Source organism: Paroedura picta, chromosome 1 (assembly GCF_049243985.1).
Source record: "Paroedura picta isolate Pp20150507F chromosome 1, Ppicta_v3.0, whole genome shotgun sequence".
NCBI lineage: Eukaryota > Metazoa > Chordata > Lepidosauria > Squamata > Gekkonidae > Paroedura > Paroedura picta.
This window is the reverse complement of record NC_135369.1, coordinates 116620368-116642228: the sequence shown is the minus strand read 5'-3', so window position 1 is coordinate 116642228 and position 21861 is coordinate 116620368. Positions and strand designations below refer to the sequence as shown.

Genomic DNA, 21861 nt, shown 5'->3' with positions numbered 1-21861 from the left:
GGGGTGGACTGGGTCAATGGACTGGTTATTTATGCTGGATCACTGTAGGCATCTTTATTTTTGTATTTTAGAACTATGGACTGTAGTTTATTGTTTGCTGGTAGCATTGTTAATTGCTCCAGTCATGAATATATTAATGAATATAATAAATTGTAACCACATACAAGTTCCCTCATTCATTCCATCAGGGAAAGCAAACCTATTGTGTCCAGTATATTTATCTCCTTTTTACACTGGGATCAAGCCAATGTTGGTGGGAAAGTTCCATGAAACAGATCCTTCCTTACCAATAGAGAATTATCAGGACTGGGACACAACTGTTTTAGAGAACTGTGGTTTGGAATGTTCATCGAGTATGGGAAAGGACTGATCTTTAGGAATTGTGGCATAGTGGTTACAGATGAGCTTTCCAGAGCCATGTCTTCAGATATGTGAAGGGAAAATCAGACTGGAGACTCTTCTTAGGGGAAGATTACATGGCAACCAATTCCCCCCAGTTCTGTGTCATTTCCCTTCTTGTGTGAATTAGGCCACAGACACCAAAATGCCCCTCTGCCCTAATACACATGGGGTAGTCACAGTACACAGGTGTCTGCCCTGCTCCTTTTGTCTCCATTTTTTTTACAGTTGATAAAATGTTCAGAGCAGGCACAGCCAACCTCCAGGTGAGGCCTGGAGAACTCCTGGAATTACAGCTCATTGGCAGACTATAAAGATCAGCTCTCCAGGCCAGAATGGCTGCTTTCGAGTTTGGACAGGATTGTTGTGGAAAAGAAACATTTAAGGCCTCCCATACAGGTTGTTGTTGAGTTGAAACACTTGAGGCCTAACTGGCACATCCAACAACTTCCCTCACTTTGCCTCAGACCACTGACAGAGCTGGCAGGTGGCTGGTGAGTGTGCTCCCTCCCTTCACCCTCCCTTCAGGCCTGCTGTGAAGAAGCCCACTTACTGTGTTCCTGTTAGCAGCCAGGGACAAACTAGCTACAAGCTTGCCAGGTTGCCTGTGGCCAGGCTGGGGGGCAGGCTGTGTTGCCTCCCTATTGGTCCAAAGTCTGGGGTTCAGGGCAACTCTGATATTTGGACTAGCCCCGCCCACTCTCCACCCACCTAGGCCTTAGATATACCGCCCTTCCCTGAGGCTTATATTATAACACAAGTACGTTCCGTTTTAGTTAATATGTACAGAAATCCTGAATTCAAGAAAGCAAAGTTACTGACAGTTATTGTAAATAAAGCTTTGGTGAAGAAAAGGATACGTAGTGATGACTTTACAGGTGTTTGTTGCTGTTTCAAAAATTTCTCACAATGCATTAATACTTGGCATAGATCATTTTCTGCATTCTCTCTCAGTAGATTCAAATGTTTGCCATAACTAAAATAAATAAATAAACAATTTTCTTTAAATAGAAACAAAATATGTTTTCATTTTTTAATTCCAGATGTTCACAAGGGTGGTTTACAGTCCAGTCACAAAGCCTTTTACACAAATCCATATCAGTCATCATATAGTTGGTAGTACAGCCATAGCAATTTCTTTCTTTTGGAGTTCTCTGACTTTTTCAGGCAAAGTAATGCTATCATTTTGTATAAAACGAAGACCTGATTCATGCTAGAAATTTGCACTAGCCCTAATAGCCTGGAAATCCATGTCACAAACGGTTTTAAAAACTGCCCTGAATTTTCAAATTAGTTTACAGTGTAGCCTGGAGATGCTGCTTTTGAAAGAGAAACAAGTCAAAAAGACCACTGGGGTTATGAAGTTAGCTTCATGGTGCTTTGGATCATAGACTGTATTTAACATTCCTAACATTCAAGGCAAATGACCCAGAGTAAACCCATATAATGAACAGGATGGGGTGTCCAATACACAATGTAATTGGATTAGAATTGCAGAAATCTGGAACCAAGCAAAAGTCTGAGACAAAGCATAAGTGAAATGGGAGAAGAGTCATAGGGTCTAGGAGTAGGAGGAAGAATTCACACAGCCCATCCCAACTGCTTTCCCCAATGCAACAGGGGAATGTTTGAAAGGGACATGCTAGAACATATAAGGAAATCAGAGTCCTATGGATGTTTTTAATATCCTCATTCAGTCCTACCCCGTATCAAGGAACAAAACCTTGTTTGAGGAGAATGATGACAAAATTGGAGTGATAGAGGTGCTCACAGATCTTCCATTTCCCATAGCAGCTAGACACCCTGACTGCCCACATGTATACTACTAGGGATGGGCAGGACGTTGCTGTGGTTATGGATATTCCTGCCTGTTTGGTTTTGACTACATGATAGGAGATTCAATCTCTTCCCTGTCCTACACCCTCCGCAGACAATCTGTCATTCTCCCTGAGGGTTTCCAGATAATGAGTCTAGGAGGGATGGCTCTTAGATGCCTTGTGTGGTGGAGGATGGTTGTGCAGGTCACACTGGTCATAGTCATCTGCTAAACATAGCAGGGGCCCAGCAGCACTTTCAAAGTTGACCTAATGACAGGTTTCCTCCCTCACTTTGCAAATTTGGGTGAATGAGACAGCTTGGTGCAGTGGTTAGAACATGAGATTAGACCTATGAGTCCCAGATAACTTTCCCCACTTGTCCCATCTCTCATAATCAAGTTGGTTTGAAAAGATTTCTAAACCACTTTCCTAAATATTGTAATCTGAAGAATTTAAGACCAATTATTCAAAATCAAAGGTTATCCTTCTTTAGGATGCTTTGGGATGATCCTGCGTTGAGCAGGGGGTTGGACTAGATGGCCTGTATGCCCCCTTCTAACTCTATGATTTTAAAAAGTTACCTCTATGATCTGGAGAATTGAAGCACTCAATTAGAACAAGTCAAGAAATTCTCATATCTGAGTGCAATTTTTTATTCTCATCTTAACTGGCAATACCACTCTAAATTTATAATAACCAAGATTAAGCCCTCTGTGACAGCAATCAAATTCTTTTTCTTTTCCAAGGGAGGCAAATACATCCCAGGGAGGTTGCATGTGTTTAATATGAAAATCATCCTGCAACTCCTTTATGGATTCTCAATATTTATTTATTTTATTTATTCTTTGGATTTCTAGCCTGCCACCTTCTGAGGACTCATGGTGGTTTACATACAAACGGTAAAAACCCAATAACCCCCCGATAAAACCAGTCAACTCCTAAAAGTTTAAACACAAGATATGGATCCTTTGAGTCAATGTGAACTTAGATCACCCTCAATATACAGGAACCTTAAGAAGTGTAGCTGGGCTTGCTTAAGGACCAGAACTGGGGCAGGGCTCTACCAAGACCAAGTATGGCTACATTAATTTAAATACAGTTTAAGGCTACTTGGTCTACAAAGAAGGATGGACTGCTCTATGTGCTTAAACAAGAACAAATCTATTTTCACTGAATGCAAGAAATAGACAAGAAACTATTTTGTCTTGACTTAACATTGAATGATATAGTGAGAATTGGGAAAAGTGAATCCTTACCAATTATTAAGAATCACATAAAGGATCTAGATTACTTCACCTCAGTTATATGTGCTTGGAAAGTATGCTCCACCCAGTTTTTTTAGCATCCTTCCATCTTCAACCATCTCAGCCTATACCAAACACTTAACAGTTCCTCATTAATGTAGAGCAGGCTTTCTCAACCAGGGTTTCATGAAACCCTGGGGTTTCTTGATGGCCCTTAAAGGGTTTTCCAAATGGGTGGGAATTAATTAATTTTCTATATAAATAAAGTAAATAAATGAAGTTCATAACTGTGTGTCTTCTCCAGGAGGGGGGAGGAGATTTCTATCACTCTGGGGGGGGGGGGAAACATTTGTGAAAGTAACACTGAGGGGGCAGGGCCCCCCTGAGTCAAATACAAAGGGGGAGCCAATGCCCCAAGGCAGACAGGGTGGAGTTTGGGGGATGTATGATCATTGGGCATACTGGCATGCTGTAATAGCAAATGAGCTGGACTCAGGACGGTGGAATATAAAACAAATAAATAAATAGTTGCCATTGCCATACATCACAACTATATCACTACATATGGAAGTAATGAATGAAGAATGGATCTGAAATGGTAGTCTCTGGGCACTAATTGCTCTAAAACTCGAATGGCATAACAGACATTCCTGTCCAATACTATCTCTACTTCATCAAAGAGATAATTGAGGGATCTGAGGGGGCTGCTGCATGCCTTGCACATCTTGGCCAACTTAGTGGTTCCCTCTCCTACATTAGGTTGGTCCAGGAGTACCCTTGGCAACTGACAGCTCAAAACCCTATTCCCATTAACAGATGCTCAAATCTGCAGACAGGTGTTGGCCCCTTTAAACACCTGTGTGTGTGTGGTGCTCCTAAGAATTAGTGAAACTCCTGAATCCCACCCCTCTCCACCCATTTGAGATGGGCACTGGATTCCACCTCCTCATCACATGGCCCAATTGGTTCTGGATGCCCTATCCATCATAGTGCCATTGTTTCTACACAGCACCTCCATTGACCATTGTAGTACAATTGCTACAGAGATTATCTTGGTTATGATAAGAAAACACTGTAAACTTTTGACTGTCAGCTGGCTGCTGCATAACTTATGCCCATAGGGCATAGACTAGCACTGCCACAGTCACGTGGTAGCCAGCTACCATGGCACAGATGTGGCACAGGATTGCTCTGCCGATCCATCATTGTTTGCCTCTTATGGGATTTTCTTTAAGCATCTATAAATGAAGGCTATACTGAAAACTTGGTATTGGCAAAAACTTGGTATTGTTATCTGGGAGATCATCATTATTCATCTCCAGTCCCTACCTGGCCAGTTTAGGATGTTCCTTTTATACTGGGTCATTCTATTTTAGTGAATGATGCATCTTTAACATAAGGGTAATGGATATTGCCCTTAATTATCCAGAAGTTGTTAGAGATCATTTAATCTAATGCATGAGCTAGATCCAAAGCCACTGCTGCTCATTCTGGTATGGTGGCTTTCAGTTTTCACTAGCAGTTCTTTGGATTCATACTTAATTTTTTTGCAATTCAAGAAAGACATATGAACAATTCAGACATACATACTTGGTTTGATATAGCCTTCTTAACTGAATTGGCAAATAGCTTTATTATCTAAAAGGACAATTCAAAATCTTCTCAATTCTAATTCTGTTATGTTGAACTGATATCACTAATAAGCAAAATTATAATTTTATAAGAACCAAATAAAATATTTTGATACTGCGTACCTGATAGTCATCTTAATGCCAAGCAGCTGTATGGATGTAAGGCTTTTGGTTGTCACATTTCCATCAACTAAAAAACAACAACAACAACAAAACCCTAAACAATGGTTTTAATTGAAAAAGAAGTCACTTCCCCAACTTTTAATCTATTTTTAAGCACTTTGTTGTCTTTGAAATACTATCCATCATCTCCATAAAAGGAAAACAATAAAAAAGACAAAGGTCAAAGTAAGGGGTAAGCCAATTTTTTATGATAAAGCTAAGGACAAAGTATCTCCAGAATAATTTCAAAGTTACTTTATAAAGGAACTGGAATATTTTAGGCTTCATGACAATCTCCCCCCCCCCAAAAAAAAAAAGATTTAAAGTAAAAGATAGAAAACTAGTATTTGTTAAATTAGTTAAAAACTCAGCTATTCTAGGTATGGAATAGGTATGAATTACAGGTGTGCATTCAGGTTTGCCAAAACAAAAAATCGTATCAGTATTTTTGGGGTATACTTTGCCTTACCAAAAAGACCCAGGATTTTCTGGGAGAACCAAAAAAATCCCTGAAAAAATCCCAGATTAACAATTAACAGTAAAACTGAGCTGTACAGCAGAGCCCCAGCTAAGTTAGGGTTGGCTGCTGGATAGGCTGTTGGGCAGGATGGTCCAAAACCAGGCTGTTCAGCAGAGCTTGTTGATAGAGTTCTCCCTGCAAGATCAGCTGCTTGGCAAGCTTTTTGGGGCAGTCCAGTTTAAAGTGACACCCAAAAGATACTCAGCCGAGCCACCTCTCAGCTGTTTTGAATGGCTGTCCTACTGCTCCCCCCCCCCTGGTATTTTTCAGTTCAGGTATATTGGACCCACAAAAGAATTGGGATTTCTGAAAAATCCTGGATCTGAATTCTTCAGCAGAACTGAGATCCAGGTTTTTTCATGAATCCCCTCAATTTTGGAGGTTCAATAGACCCAAAGCAAACAATACTGAGAAAAAAAAATTGCACACCCCTAGTATGAATGTTTTATTGGAATAATATGCTAAATGTCACATGTGTATTCCAGATGCATTTTTTAATTTTCCGCAAAGCTGAAATGAAACCTGTTTTATTAAAATATCTTGTTAAACAATAGCTTTCAAGACAAAAGCATCAAAGGAGCAATTTTCTCTATAAGAAACCATTTTCTTTCTAACAAAAGACAGAGTCTAGTCTGATGAAGGATACAGGTACAGCAGTTAAGCAGAATAATATGCTAAACAGAAGCTCCTTAGATGACTACTTCAGTAAAGATTTAAGCAAAAGTCAGAAAATCACTTCATAGCTCAAAAAGAAAAGTTCAGAACAATTCTAATTCAGTTTAATATATCCTAATTTATATTTAAGTTTGATTATTTGACGGCTGTCAGGATTCCAGTTATATTCCTTTTGAGAACTTCGGCTGAAGTATCATAACAATAATAAGTAATTTAAAAAACTTGTAAGTACCGTATATACTCGCATATAAGCTGAGTTTTCCAGCACAGTTTTTAGGACTAAAAAGACCTCCTTGGCTTGTATGCGGGTAATTGAAAAAACAGCCTGTTCCCAGACAGCCAATTGTACCATTGCCTTTTGCTAGCTGACCGTGTTGCAAACTGACCTTGTTGCAAGCTTGAGCTTATTGCTCCCAGCCAGTCAAACGTAGCATTGCTTTTGCAAGCTGAACTTTTTGCGAGTGAGCTAGTTGCTCCTAGCCAACCTTGCCTTCTGCAAAGATCTTAAAACCTGAGCTTTTTGCCAGTGAGCTAATTGCACTCAGACAACCATTGCCTTCTGCACTGATCTTGAAAGCTCCCCTCCTCCCCTCTGGCACCTTGTAGGACATCAGTGGTTTGACTGGGGGATTCTGATATTTTTTTCCATTTTTTTCCTAATCCTTCCAAATTATTATTTTGGATTCTGTGGGTAGGATAGGTTTTGGGGGTGCTTTGGGATTGACTGTTTCTTTCTCCTAGTGCTTCTTTCTTCTATCTGAGGGGTTTGCTCTGGTTTGCTGACCTGGGGGGCACTGTTTGGTTCTCTGCCAGAGCTGTTCTCACAGAGCAGTTCTGTTAGTGCTCTGGCATCAAGAGAGGAAGGGAAGACAATTGTAAGCTGCTTTGAGAGTCCTTTGGTTAGTGAAAAGTGGAGTACAAAAACCAGCAGCTATTCATCCTCTTGACTTTTCTGTATTTGTTGGGGGGGGGGCTGGATGGGAAAGCCTGTGATAATGGGGCTTAGGCCACCCTGTAAATTTACCAGTAGCCTGCTGCATTTCCCACCCTCGTCTTATATGCGAATCAATAAATTTGCCCAGATTTTGTGGTAAAATTAGGTGCCTCGGTTTATATGCGGGTCGGCTTATATGCGAGTATATGCGGTACCTAGTTTGAGAATTTACAATATCTTCCCAGAGTAATAAAGCACCAAGAAATATTCCTAGTATCTATTTTTACACAGTTCTCCCAGAGCTATTTTGGCCTCCCAGTTCACTTCTGCTCCTCTCTCTTCCATTCTGGTGGGGGAATCATCAGGGCGAGGTATGGTAAGAACCATCAGGTGATTCACTACCACATGTCTTGTATGACTCAACTAAGGCCAGCAGAGACTACCTGATGACTCAATACAATTTGACTGCAGCCACATCATGAGTGCCAGTCTGGTGTACTGATAAGATTATTAAGAATACTAACAAGAGGACCCAGGTTCAAATTCCCAGACTGTAATAAATGTGTGACATTAGGCCAGTCACTCATTCTAAGAATAACCCACCTCACAGGGGTTTTTAAGGATAATATGGAGGAGTGATATGTTGCTTTGGATCCCTACTGTGGAGAAAGGCAGGACACAAATAACATAAAAAGCTGAAGATAACAAATAACATATAAAGCTGAAGAAAATAACATATAAGGCTGAGAAGGTGGTTGGGCAGGTATGAGAGAAGGAAAGAGAGAGAGTAGAGAGGATATACAGACTGCCAGGAAGAGAGGTGGTGGGGGGTGGGGGGAGAAATGAAATATCCTTGTAAGTTTATGGAGATTTCTATTTGTGCACACATACATACGTGCAAGGTCCTAGTAGAATCATAGAATCATAGAGTTGGAAGGGGCCATACGGGCCATCTAGTCCAACCTCCTGCTCTACGCAGGATCAGCCCAAAGCATCCTAACGCATCCAAGAAAAGTGTGCATCCAACCTTTGCTTGAAGACTGCCAGTGAGGGGGGAGCTCACCACCTCCTTAGGCAGCCTATTCCACTGCTGAACTACTCTGACTGTGAAATGTTTTTCCTGATATCTAGCCTATATTGTTGTACTGTAGTTTAAACCCATTATTGTGTGTCCTTTCCTCTGCATCCAATGGGAACAGCATCCTGCCCTCCTCCAAATGACAACCATTCAAAGAGGGCTATCATGTCCCCTCTCAACCTCTTTTTCTCCAGGCTGAACATTCCCAAGTCCCTCAACCTATCTTCATAGGGCTTGGTCCCTTGGCCCCAGATCATCCTCGTCACTCTCCTCTGTACCCTTTCAATTTTATCTACGTCCTTCTTGAAGTGAGGCCTCCAGAACTGCACACAGTACTCCAGGTGTGGTCTGACCAGTGCCATATACAATGGGACTATGGCATCTTGTGATTTTGATGTGATGCCCCTGTTGATACAGCCCAAAATGGCATTTGCCTTTTTTCTGTTGCAAAAGTTAAAATAATTTATAAAGGTTAGGAAATCTTAAAATAGGAGGATAAATAACAAAACGTCTTTTTCTTAGGACATAAAGTTCAAATCTGAGTATTCTGCACATTACATAAAATGTACTTCTATATTTGCATCTTTAGCTTCTATTCAGACGAGCAAGCCATAGGTTTTTATGAACAAGATTGAAGCAATTTCAAAACACAAAAGGTCACATTTTAAATGGCTTGCCATATTTCAAAAACATTTCAGTTTTTACTGCTCCTGAAAAGGAAGTGAAAAATAATGGGCAAGATGTGTTCCACATCTAATTAAACAAGACATGTGTGAGTAAAATACTGTTCAAAGTGAAGTATGTTCTTTATGCCAATAAAGATACTGTGTGTGTGTGTGAAGTATATACAACTACTTTTTTCTAGTATGACATTAAATTTGCCCGCATTTTAAATTCAAGCTATATAGACTATTAACAAATAAGAACACCTCAGATTTTTGACTAATTTTTAAATGGAACAAAGGATAAAATATGAACAACAGAAGGTGTAGACTTAGTTTGACAGATGTCAGTGAACATAATGTAATCTTACAGCAAACATGCAAATAACATTGTAAAAACAAATTGAGAAATGTTCTTTTATTAGCCATGTCTCAAAAAGAAATTGCAATGTACTTCACCATGGCATAGTTTTTGCTGTGCTTTATGATAAAATGGGACAATAAATGTGGGGTCTGTTCAACCACAAGCAATGGATCCTTACGTTTCATAAGACAGCCACTTGGCCAAACGTATATACAGGGAACCTGTTAGAATAAGGATCTGTTCAGTTTAATCTAGCAAGGTTCTCCATGAGTGATGGTGTCATGATCCATGAATTTCTATCTGAACTGTATTGTTCCAAAAAGCAGATGTAAACCTTCACGACCCATTACCCCCACACTAAGATTCCTAGCATACACAAAACAGCATTTGAGGGGAAAACGTCCTGGTTGACATATTAGTTTTTCCTGCAGGAACATTTGACCATGTTACCCCCACTCACAATTTACAATGGTACATTGCAGACATAGGGCTGGATTCAACAGATGACAAGAGAGACAGCCCTCCCTTCAAGCTGTTCTGGGGTCTACTTTTCCAAAAAAGCACCACAGGCAAACGCAGGTGGGGAAGTCCTGCTCTGCAGACAGAAATTCCTTCTATTCATAGAAATTCTCTGCAGCAACAAAAATATTGGTAAACTACTTTTTTGAAAAGTAGACCTCATACAAATACATGCAGTTTTGTACTATGTCTGCACTGTATAAGCTCAGTAAAATATAGAATGGTTTGTACATTAAGTGCCATTAAGTGTTTCCAATTTGGTGACTCTATGAATTAATGTTCTCCAATATGCCCTGTTGTTAACAACCTTGCCCAAGTCTTGCAAACTGTGGCTTCCTTGATTGAGACAATCCACTGACAGTTGGGTCTTCCTCTTTTTCTGCTGCCTTCAGCTTCCCAAGTATTATTGTATTTTCCAGTGACTTCTGTGGCCAAAGCACAATAGCCTCAATTTAATCATTGTAGTTTCTAGGGAGAACTCAGGCATGATTTGGTCTAGAACTCACTTACTTGTGAGTTCTCCTCCAACACCACATTTCAAAGAAATTAACTTTCTTCCTGTCAGTGTTCTTCATTGTGCAGCCTTTATACCCATAACGGAAAACTGTGGCATAAATTAACAAGTTTGCCAGTAACACATCTTTGTACTTAAGAATCTCTTCTAGTTCCTTCATGGCTGCCCTTCACAGTTTCAATTTCCTTCTGATTTCATAGAATCATAGAGTTGGAAGGGGCAATACAGGCCATCTAGTCCAACCCCCTGCTCAACGCAGGATCAGCCCGAAGCATCCTAAAGCATCTTGGTTGCAGTCTCCCTTTGGAATGATGGAACCAAATAATAGAAAATCTTGAACAATTGCAATTTTTTGTGAACCTTAAAGTTGGATAATTCCCCAGTGATCATTACTTTTGTCTTCTTGATTTTCAGCTGTATCCCTCTTAATACTTTCTGCTTCAACCTTTAGCAGTAGTTGTTTCAAATCTTCATTGTTTTCTGACAGTAATATGGTGTCATCTACATGTCTTAAATTGTTAATGTTCCTTCTACCAATTTTCAAATTGCTGGAAGCACTGCAAGATCCTCAGTAGCAGCTCTGAGATTAGCTGGGGAAATATTTTTTACAATTCTCAAAATAATAATTGTTGATGCTGAAATCGTTCCTTTATAATTTTCAGAATCATATGAAGTTCAAAGTACTTGATTTGAATGTATTAAACTCACACCTTGCCCGTACATTGTGTAATCCACAGAAACTGGATTTCCAGCAGTCTTCTTTTGAAATCCCAACATCTATGCCATTACAGACAGGCAACACAGAGTTAATCATGGTAACAGATTATACTTAAAAAGCGTAACAGCATAAATGCTGATATATTAGCTTATTATTCTCCCTCATCTTTAAAAATGATAACCCAAAGTAATTTGATCTTTCCAGATTTGCAAATTTTATAATGGATAGAAATCCTTAGGGATTTCAGAACAGCTGGATGAAGTGTGTTATTCTAATTTCAACTACCCAAGGGTTTAAAAAGTTACTGTAGTTTAAGATAATCAATTTCTCATTTCCAGAAACATGATAGCACTGAATATCAATGCACTGTCCTCAAATCATTTTCATATAACACATGGATTCTATTCATTAGAAAGCTAGACTAGACTATTGTTATACTCCCTGTTGATCAGAGACCTAGCCAAGGGGGTGTGCATGTTTCAGTTGTATAGGATAGTTTGCTGGCTCATTAAACACAAATTCATCTACTTTCTTTACCCAAAAAAGGGGGGAAATGAGACATCTTAATACTGGACTCCATGTTTCCAGGGTCTTTGTGGATATACAGTTTGTGCTGTACTGGCTCACTACACAATACTTTTAAGGGTGAAAAATACATAACCAGTAGATATTCTAGCAAAAGCACTAAACAAACAGCCCTTTGAAAAATATTAAGCTGTATTTCATTTTGGCTTTTAATCTGTTACAACATATGAAGTGACCTTCTGGTATAGGCAGGCCATTCTCTCAAGTAAAATACCAATATAAAGAGGTAAGCCACTTGAACAAATATTAACATATATATTATAACAGAGAAGATTAATAGTATAATTAATACAAATTAGCAGGGTGGTTGATATCCCACCTTTCTTTTGCCTGAAAAATCCAAGGTAATCAACACAATATACAGACTAAATCAAAGCAGACCAATGGAAAAAGCCTTGGTATCTCTAATTTGCCTTTCCTGATAACTACAGAAAGGACTAGCTGATAACAGAACTCAAAAGAAGCTGGTTGGCAGCCAACTTTTACCAATTTATTAATTCAAAACAGAAGCAAAGAATAATAGACAAAATTACCTTTATATTCTCTGTCAATAAAGTAACAATCTGATGGTGTTTCAGAGAGATGCAACACAAATGTTTCAATTAATTTTGCCAAATCTGCAGTAAAGAAAGAGTATAAAAAAGCAACATTATACAAAATGCAAAACCATATTACCCAATAAAATGAGTACATTTGGGGAACAAAAGTCATTTAAACTGCCACATGCTTATTCACACCTACAAGGAAAAGCAATTCAAAGCATACATTCTGCTTTTGTATTCATAATGCCACCTCTAGCTTAAAGTTAAATTTTATTGGCTTCTTTAACAGTGTAAACTGAAAGGGAATCTTCTGTTATCCTTTGATCCTCCAAGGATTACTCCTGAATTAGTTGGACAGTTTTAATATAAAGGAACTTAGCTGTAATTAGATTGCCCTATCTGTCTACATTGTTCTATGCATGCAGACTGAAAGAGCAATGTGCTTTAGAATTTGTCCTCCTTTAGAAAGAATTCCAAGCAGCAAACTTTCCTAGATCTATCATCCTTACCCAAAGCTCTGAGCATGCTCCAGGAGAAGAGTTTAGGGGCTGGCTGCCATCAATATGCTAACAGTGACAACATCCCATTCTACATCTCTTTATCCAGATTTCCTGGGGATGTGACAGAGGTCCTCAATCTCTTTATGTCTGCTATAGTTAGAGTTAAAAGTGAAAAAAAATTATACTCAGTTGTGAAAGAACAGAAGATGGATGACCTGAAGGTCATTGTATTTCCCATCTTTCATGGGGTTCAGGTGGCCCTTGTTGACCTGTTATAATATATCCACCATTACTGCTGAAGAAGCAACTTAATGCAGGTACAAAAAGCACTTGCTTCCAACTTATACTGGGAAGATGGTCTCCTTCATTGACTTGGCCAATCTGGCCACCTCTATCCATGCCACAGTAACACGAGACTAGACTACTGTAACGCCTTCTACATGGGTCTTCCCCCAAAGCCAACTCAGAGACTCCAGCAGGTATAGAATGCTGCAGCTCACTTATTTTCAAGAGCTAGGCACAGCATGCATACTACGCACATGCTGCAATCACTCCACTGGCTGCTCATTAGTTACTGCATTCAGTTCAAAGTACTGAACATCACATACTTCATATGGCGAAAGATTTATGTGATCAGAAGAGAAACCAGAGTATGCTTTAATAAAGGGAAAGGGCCTGTGGAGTATACTACCGGGCATAATACATACTGTTGATAGCAGGATTCTGCTATATAATTTCTGCATTGATTTATACTGTGTAATACAATCTCAGTAAGAAAGGCGGACTGTAAATAATGTGAATAAATGAATACTGATTTACAATAATGAGTCAATAGTGTCTGCATGGGGTAATCCTGTCATAACTGTCCTTTCTTGTGGATATTCTCCTGTTCTTAGGTGAAAAGTCAGTAATTACCTCATTTAAAGAAGCTGGCATAAAAATGCAAAAGATAGCACACTACTTGGGACTGGAACATCTACTTCTACAGGAATGTACTCAAATATATTGCTTCCTGTTACCTAGAAATAGTTTCATAGTTGTCACAAATTAAAGACATACACATTAATATTCCAAGAAAGATTCTCTCAACAAAACAGTTTTCTTCTGTTAACTGATTTCCTCTGACAGTAGTGTGCTGGCAAGTTAAAAATCATATAGAGCCAACACTTCACATGATATGATTATCCTGAATAAAGTTATCTTCAGACTTGCTAATATGCTTTTATGAATTTGTTGCTGAGATTTTCAATGGTGGCTGGGAGCAAAATAATTTATCAAGTTTCTGACTTCAGTGTTAACACAGTGTAAATATCACAGAATTATTTTCATTTGTGACAATGGAGCTAGCAGAACAAATAATAGGCCTTGCATTTGGGTAATTGATATGTTCTATTAGAAAAAACAATACCTTTTTTTGCCCTTTACAGGTTCATTAATTTTAAACATCAGGATTGCAGTTTATATTTAAGCAAATAGTTTCTGTACAAGTAGTTACACATTTCTGCATTCAATATGATACATGATTTACATTATCTAAGCTGAAGAGCAGTCTTGCAGTGCTGTTGTATACTCACATAAATTGATGGTGTGAACGCTAAACCATAATACATTCTGAATACTATTCTAAACACATTTTTTTAAATTGCTATACAAACAGCAGGCATAAAAATACTACCATGCTAAAGATGCAACAAAATCTAATTTAAAAGCTGTTATAATTCAAGTTACTTATCCTGGCAGTCTTCTACACAAAGATGAATAACTCTGGTTGACTTTCAGTTTCCGTTTTTAATGTAATTTTTGCAGCTCCCCAAATCCTAAGTCATCAGATTGTTTCACAATTACCCCTGGCACAACATTCCTTACAGCGGAGCAATAACTTACAAGGAAACACGGCATCCCCAATGCTGTGCTGCTTCCTCCCTAAAGCTAATACGGAGGCAGGAGAAGATTTTAAAAAGAAAATGGCAGCTATGAGAGAAGAGAGAATCATGTGCATATGTGTGCACACATGCACACTCACTAGGGAGGGAGAGTTAATGGACAGTTCTGAGTTCTTCCTCCAAAAGGATTAAAATTGTATCAACAAAACAGGCAAACTGGTGCACATGTCATGGCCTCTCCTACTAAAGCCCTAAGACATCTATGGAATTATCATCAAGACTAGCAGAAAAGCCTATTGTGTAAAAAATGCAATGGGCTGTAACATCAACCCCCCCTTTGGCAACAATGGTAAGGCCTTGCCATGCCACAGCAAGGCTGGTTGTGGTGGGGGTGAGCTCTGGTGGGCGTTCCTCACCTCCCCACAACACCCACCCAGGCAGCTTCGCCGAGGCCTCACCAGGCTGCAGTGAGGCTGGTCGGGGTGGAAGCAAGCTTGGTTGGGTTCTCCCTGCCTGCCACCCACCCATCCACCCACCCACCCACCGACCAGGACAGCCCACTGAAGCCTTACCAGGTTACACCAAGGCTGGTTGGGATAGATGAGAGCTCGGGCAGGTGCTCCCTGCCTCCCACCCAACCAGGCAACCCTTGCCAGGCCGTGGTGAGGCTGATCGGGGAGGGGGCAAGCTCAGGTGGGCACTCACCACCTCCCACCCACCCACATGGGCAGCCCCACCAAGGCCTAGCCAAGCAGCGGCAAGGCTGGTCGGGGCAAGCTCAGGCAGTCTCTCCTTGCCTCCCTCCCCACCCACCCACCTGGCCAACCTCGCTGAGGCCTGGTGAGGCTGTGGTGGGGCTGCTCAGGCTGGAGCCGCCTTATCTGACCACTGCCTCTTTGTACCTCCAAGGCGAATGACTCCCCAGGGGCCTAATCAGGTAGGCAATGAGTCCCAACTCCCACCATTTTTTCTGGCTTTATTTATAGTACAGATAATAATACAATGGTGATTTCATTTGGCAAAAAATATCTATATATACTTACTTGTTCCACTCAAAACATATGGTTTTCTTTCCAAGATTTCACAAAACTTTTTTTGAGTATCTTCAATCCACCCAATTGGTTTATTTGTATTCTTTAGAGCAAATAAGAGTTTGCTTACATCATCATCTAGGAGGAAGATGAGAACATTATAATGAAAACTGGAGTGTAAGTTTTGAGGAGCCAGTATAAGGCAGTGATTTGAATTTCTGACTAGGATTTGGGAGTGGAACCATAAAAACCCAACTAGTAACAGTTAGGACCTACAAAGGTTAAATGTCTGTATTATTGTTAAAATTATTTATCACAATTTTTAAAAATAACTTTAGTTATTAAAAACATATATCCAGCCATCGGCTATTGGAAACCAGTATGCTATGCAATATGTGAACCAATAGACCAACACATTTTGGCCCTTATAAGGTCTTCTTCAAAGGTCTGGTTTTAACACACACCAGTTCTTAACACGTATAAGCAGCTAATAAAACAGCAGCTAATAAAAACTCCAAAGTAAGATCCTGTAAAAGATAAAGAAATAAACTGTAATTCTACACAATCCAAGTTAATACATAACAGAAAAAAATCATGAAGTCATAAAACATACTATAAAATATCAGTCCCTTAATGAATGAAAATATCTAGTTTTCAGTCATTAGCACTCTGAAAAAATCAATTATGAAAAATTTAATTAAACTGTAAGCAACTAATAACAGAAAGGGAAAAAATGGAATGAAATTTACTTCCCTAAGGCTGCGCAAAATTTTCAGTGGTGTGTTTCCTTATTAGTGCATGTATTGCAATGAGTGAAGTGGTAGTATGATGGGGGAGAGAATCTTATAAAGTAAGAGGATGAGTGTGCAGATTTTTGCTTTTTCAAATTAATTCCCTTCTCCCTGCCTCGTAGCAAAGCAGTCTTCCCTAATTGGCCAGGGCATCAGTTCAAAGACTTCCTGGTTCCCGGTTGCAAGGCTTGTCTTAAAATGACTGTGCTCCAGAAGCCCTAACTTCTCTCCCCCCCCCCCATTCAAGAAAAGAAAGAATGAGGCTCCTGCTGCGCTTGGCTCCACTCCCCATTCTGAACTTCCCCAATTGAGTGTAGAACACTTTGTTTCAATGGGGGGGAGGGGGGGTAGAGGAAGACTCGAGTTCAAATAGATCTGAATTCAGCAGGATCCACAATGGAAAAAACAAAGGGCCATTCTGCACATCGAAAAAAAATAGCGTTACGCCAGCAAAATGGCATAACGCTAAAAAATAACGCACCTCCAGCCATTCCTCACCTTCTGGCTCTCTCACTTTCCTCTGCTGCCTTCTTGTGCTTCTTAGCACTCCACATGCCTACTTGAAATGGCGGAAGAGAGCAACATGCATTACACTCGACTCTCTTCTGCCTGTTAATCAAGCCAGGCAGCCAATCACCTGTTTCCGTGTTTTAAAGGGCCCACGATGGCAGCTATTTTTTAAGTAAAACTTCTCCATTAAAAATGCCCATGCATCTAATCATAGATGCATAGGGCTTTTTGTAATGCCACCCCTTATGGAATCACGAGCCTTGAATCTTAAAAAAATTAATCTTGTTCCCGATTTTTTTTGGGGGGGGGGATATTAGAGAGGCATGCTTTGTGTGTTAACTGGTGGGAAATTTTTATTTTTTTTGCTTTGCCTGGACGATTTAACACCTATTCAGTGTTCCAGGCAGTTTGCTTCAAGAAAAATCATCCCCAAGAGAGGAGCGAGGGAGGCAGGTGCGAGGGCAGGCTCTGGAGGTGGAGGTAGTGCTACTTCAGCTCCATATATTTCCTTAGCATGTGGTTTGCTGGTTGCTCTTCCCTGGCTAGCACTATATAGTTTGAGTAATCCATTTTATGTGATTCCCAGCTAGCACTTTAGAAGAAGAAGAAGAGTTGGCTCTTATATGTTTTAAAATGGAGGATGTAGCTACCGTTTTTTTGCTGGAGCACTGGATGTTGACAGCATCATGTAAAATGCCAAAAATATGGCATCTACATAAGGTTAGCATTTCACTATATTTTCCGGGTGCGGAATGGCTCATAGAAAGTGCAGCATCAGTCCAAGTTTCAAATTCCCACTCTGCCATGGAAGCTTGCTTGAGTGACCCTGGGCCGGCCACACAGCCTTACCTACCTCACAGGACTGTCGTGAGGATTAAATGAATGTGAGAAGAATGATGTAAGCCACTTTGAGTTTAGTGGGGAGAAAGGCTGGGCATAAATTAAGTAAACAAGATTTCTTTAAAAGTTAATGAAAAGATTCCTATTAAGTATGTTCCTTTAAAAAGACAGACTCTGGGCCACACAATTATTTTCATTAACATTCAACATAATTCACAGAAGGCGCCACATTAAGGACTGGGATAACTGTGGCTGAGAAAAGTCCTGCCACACTTGCAGAAAGCTCTTCAAACTATGTATGTTCAAGTGTTGTATTTTTTTGTTTAGATTTGTCTGAAAAGGCTCATAGGTGTTTAAATTGACAAATTAACATAACAAAAGGTAGCTCTAGCAGAAAGTGAGGATCAGAGAATCTGGGAATAATCTCCCCCTCTTTTTCCTACCATTTAGACCAAAAGGAGTTGCATTCTGTATAGATTCTTCTTCCAGTACAGGTGCTTGAAAACACTTGTAAAACAAACTCTTCAAGCAATGCTTATCTTTAGCTTACTGGTTTTGTATTAGACAACAGCCTATCTTCACCAACCTGAAACATATATTTTGCAAAGGCATTTCAATTCTTACTGAATATATGATGTTTTCCACTTACCATTTATACTTGCATATAAGCCGACCCGCATATAAGACAGGGCACCTAATTTCACCACAAAATCTGGACAAACTTATTGACTCGCATATATGCTGAGGGTGGGAAATGCTCCATCATCACAGGCTCTCCCCTCCAGCCTCCCCCCCATAACAAATACAGAAAAGTCAAGAGGATGAATAGCTGCTGGTTTTTGTACCCCGCTTTTCACTAACCAAAGGAGTCTCAAAGTGGCTTACAATCGCCTTCCCTTCCTCTCTTGATGCCAGACACCCTGAGAGAGCTCTGACAGAACTGCTCTGTGAGAACAGCTCTGTCAGGAGAACCAAACAGTGCATCCAGGCCAGCAAACCAGAGCAAAACAACAGTACCCAAAGTTGGCAACTTACTACAACAACTACAACAGCTACCAAACTGGGAGAATGGGCAACTCTAACTACAACTACAGTGCCCCCCCAAGAACAAAACACTGAAATAAAGATCTGTAAAATCAACTTTTAAAAGAAACACAACCCCACGAAGAAAAGTCAAACAATGCTGCCACTCAGATAAAAGAAGAAACACGAGGAGAAAGAAACAGTAAATCCCAAAGCACCCCCAAACCCAACCCCACCCACAGAAACCAACATAATAGTTTGGAAGTAGTGATTAAGAAGAGGAAGAAGTGAAAGCAAAGGGGGGAAAAAAGATTGGAATCCCTCAGTCAAACCATTGATGTCCTACAAGCTGCCAGAGCAAGCTCAGCTTGCAGTACACATTTGCAAAAGACAATGCAACAATTGGCTGGCTGCAGCAGGCTTTTATTTCAATTACCATATATACCTGTGTATAGACAAGGAGGGTTTTTTCAGTGTGAAAAAATGTGTTGAAAAACTAGGCTTACACGCGAGTATACATGGTATATAGTGTATTTTGCGAGCTTAAATGGACTCGGGGGAATGGCAGAGGACAGGAAGGCCTGGAGGAGCATTGTCCATGGGGTCGCGATGGGTCAAAGACAACTTCGCAACTAACAACAATAGGATATTTTATCAAAGTCAAAGACCTTTATTGGCATAATCATAGCAAAACATCTATATAAAAGACAAGGCAATTCAGATCCCTGGTCACTTGGAGAAAATTCCATGGAGGAATTTTGCAATCCCTTCGGTTACTTGAGGATTGTGATCCAGTAAAAGAGAGTACACTACTGTCGAGGAACCTTGAATCTTGCTCACCCACATGAGAGGATATATGTAACATTCTCTTATTTTATCCTTACAACAGTCTTGTGAGATGGGTTAGTTGCTGTCTCATCTAATCTAAGATCACCTGGTGAGCTTCATGTTGGAACAGAGCTATGAACCAAGCTTGTTCCAGTTAAAATAAACGGTCTAGACTTTGTTCCATACTGGTCACAAAAAGGGAATTGCAAAAATTACAAACAATCCTCATTTTTAAAAAATGAGACCAATGTGCCACAAAACTGAAGATTTCCTCACTGGCATTTGCATACTTTAACAAATAGTGATTTGTTTCTTGCTTACAAACCAGATTTTAAATCATGAGTAATCCTGGTTTGTGGGCAACAAACTTCAGTTTACGAAAAGCCTGTGATTTGATCAGCACAACAGATTGCAAGATCTTCAACCTTAGCATGACGTGCAAGACTTCCTGGCTCATTTGTGTGCTCAGGCAACAATGGTTTTACTTGTGGCATCTGAAAGGAGACACAGTCTAGTGTGTCAAACATATTCATGTCTCTTTGAATTCAAAATGGTTTATGGAGGCCAATAAAATATTACTTGTACACACTGACAAACACAGTGCCTAGCTAACTCATGAAAATCAGCAATTGGAAGCTATTTGGATAGACGCAAATCAGCAAATTTGAGAGGGAAGAGATTTCTAAACAAGATACATTTCTCAAAGGGTTTAAAATAACCATAACAAAACACTTAAATGGATGGTTCAACACAACAGTTGAATGATGAAGTATTACCAAAGTTGGTAGAACTCTTGCCATCAAAAGTCTGATTTTTGTAGACAAATGTCTAGAAATCGCTTTTTTATTTCGTGCTTCCGTAAATACAAATACTTTCAAGATCATTTAATGTGCCCTGTTTGAGTTTTCGGTTACCTGAATTACAAATTTAGGAAAATTCCAGGCAAGCAAAAATTACACAGGTAAAAATACCATTTTATTACTGGAGTTAAAATATACATTATTTGCTTCTTGGCCTCCTTAAACAGCCTATTTCTGCTTCATATCAATTTTTTAATAACACACTAAATATTTAATTTCCAAATGAAATCGTCACTTACAAATGCCATTAGCTCTTTTTAGTCAACAGAAAATACTTGCTATTTTGTTTGTTTCATTGCAGAACATGCATTTGAAAATAGTTAGGTTAATAATTTATATTTAAATAGTTCTCCTAGCACTGGAATTCATTTGACCACTTCAGAGCACTGCAAAGCTGCATTTCAAAGTACGGTTATTCCAATCTATTTAATATGCATATTCTAATGCCAAGTAATTACACCAAGAGGCTTCTTCAACTGCCTGGCAGCAAAACCCAAATTCCGTTCTTTGTCTTATACTCATTTTATCTCTCCCTGGCTCAGAGAAAGCCTTTATACCAGTCAGATAATCTGCAGTGCTAGAGGCTCTCTGGACCATCAAGGGACTATATAATTTACCATTTCTATGTTTTCTAGGCACTTTTACAGGAGAAAATTTGCAGGAACACAGGAATTTGAGGGATTTAAGTCAGCTGTATGGAAACTATTGTTCTTCTCCAGTGCCAGCATGCATCTCTGGTTTCAGTGTACCCCACTCTACTAATTGTTCACCTTCCAGAACACCAGCTGGCAAGGGATTTACTTCACGCAATCCTATTATTTTTCTGTTAAATGGTATTATAGACACTGAAAGCCATTCAGAGCTTATAGGAAAACATTCTGCAAATGTCCTAAATAAATAAATTTCCAGAAACTCAGTCACAGCAGACAGATGGAAACCATGCTGTGAACTGCCAAGCAGCTCTTCCAACATGGCAGAATGGCTCCGACAAAGTAGGCTCTGGCTCAAGAAAAGCTGTGCCAAGATAAATTAGTTAAGTATTTAAGGTGCCATTCGACTCGGTCATTTTGGATGTGGCAGATTCACATAGCTGCCACTCTGTTGTTTTGTCTCTTTCCACTGATACCTAAGGCATTCACAATCCTTTGGTGCAATTGCAAACATCTTACTATTACTCTCTTTTCCTGAACCAAAAGAAAAAAAATTAAGGGCTTGCTGTGTGCAAGGCATA

The 21861-nt window shown here is 39.7% G+C and overlaps 1 protein-coding gene across 6 annotated transcripts in view; it reads right to left on the bottom strand.

Moving 5' to 3' along the window:
* TBC1D32 (TBC1 domain family member 32) overlaps positions 1–21861 on the bottom strand; it is a 94843-nt gene that overhangs the window by 12098 nt on the left and 60884 nt on the right. For 4 of the 6 annotated variants that reach the window (XM_077300749.1, XM_077300722.1, XM_077300740.1 and 1 more), the window contains 4 exons: positions 15791–15916; positions 12356–12439; positions 5215–5281; positions 1260–1375 (listed from right to left, as the gene is read on the bottom strand). In XM_077300749.1, the coding sequence (XP_077156864.1) occupies positions 1260–1375; positions 5215–5281; positions 12356–12439; positions 15791–15916 (393 nt within the window). The other 2 variants (XR_013224900.1, XM_077300757.1) reach the window with 2 other exon arrangements.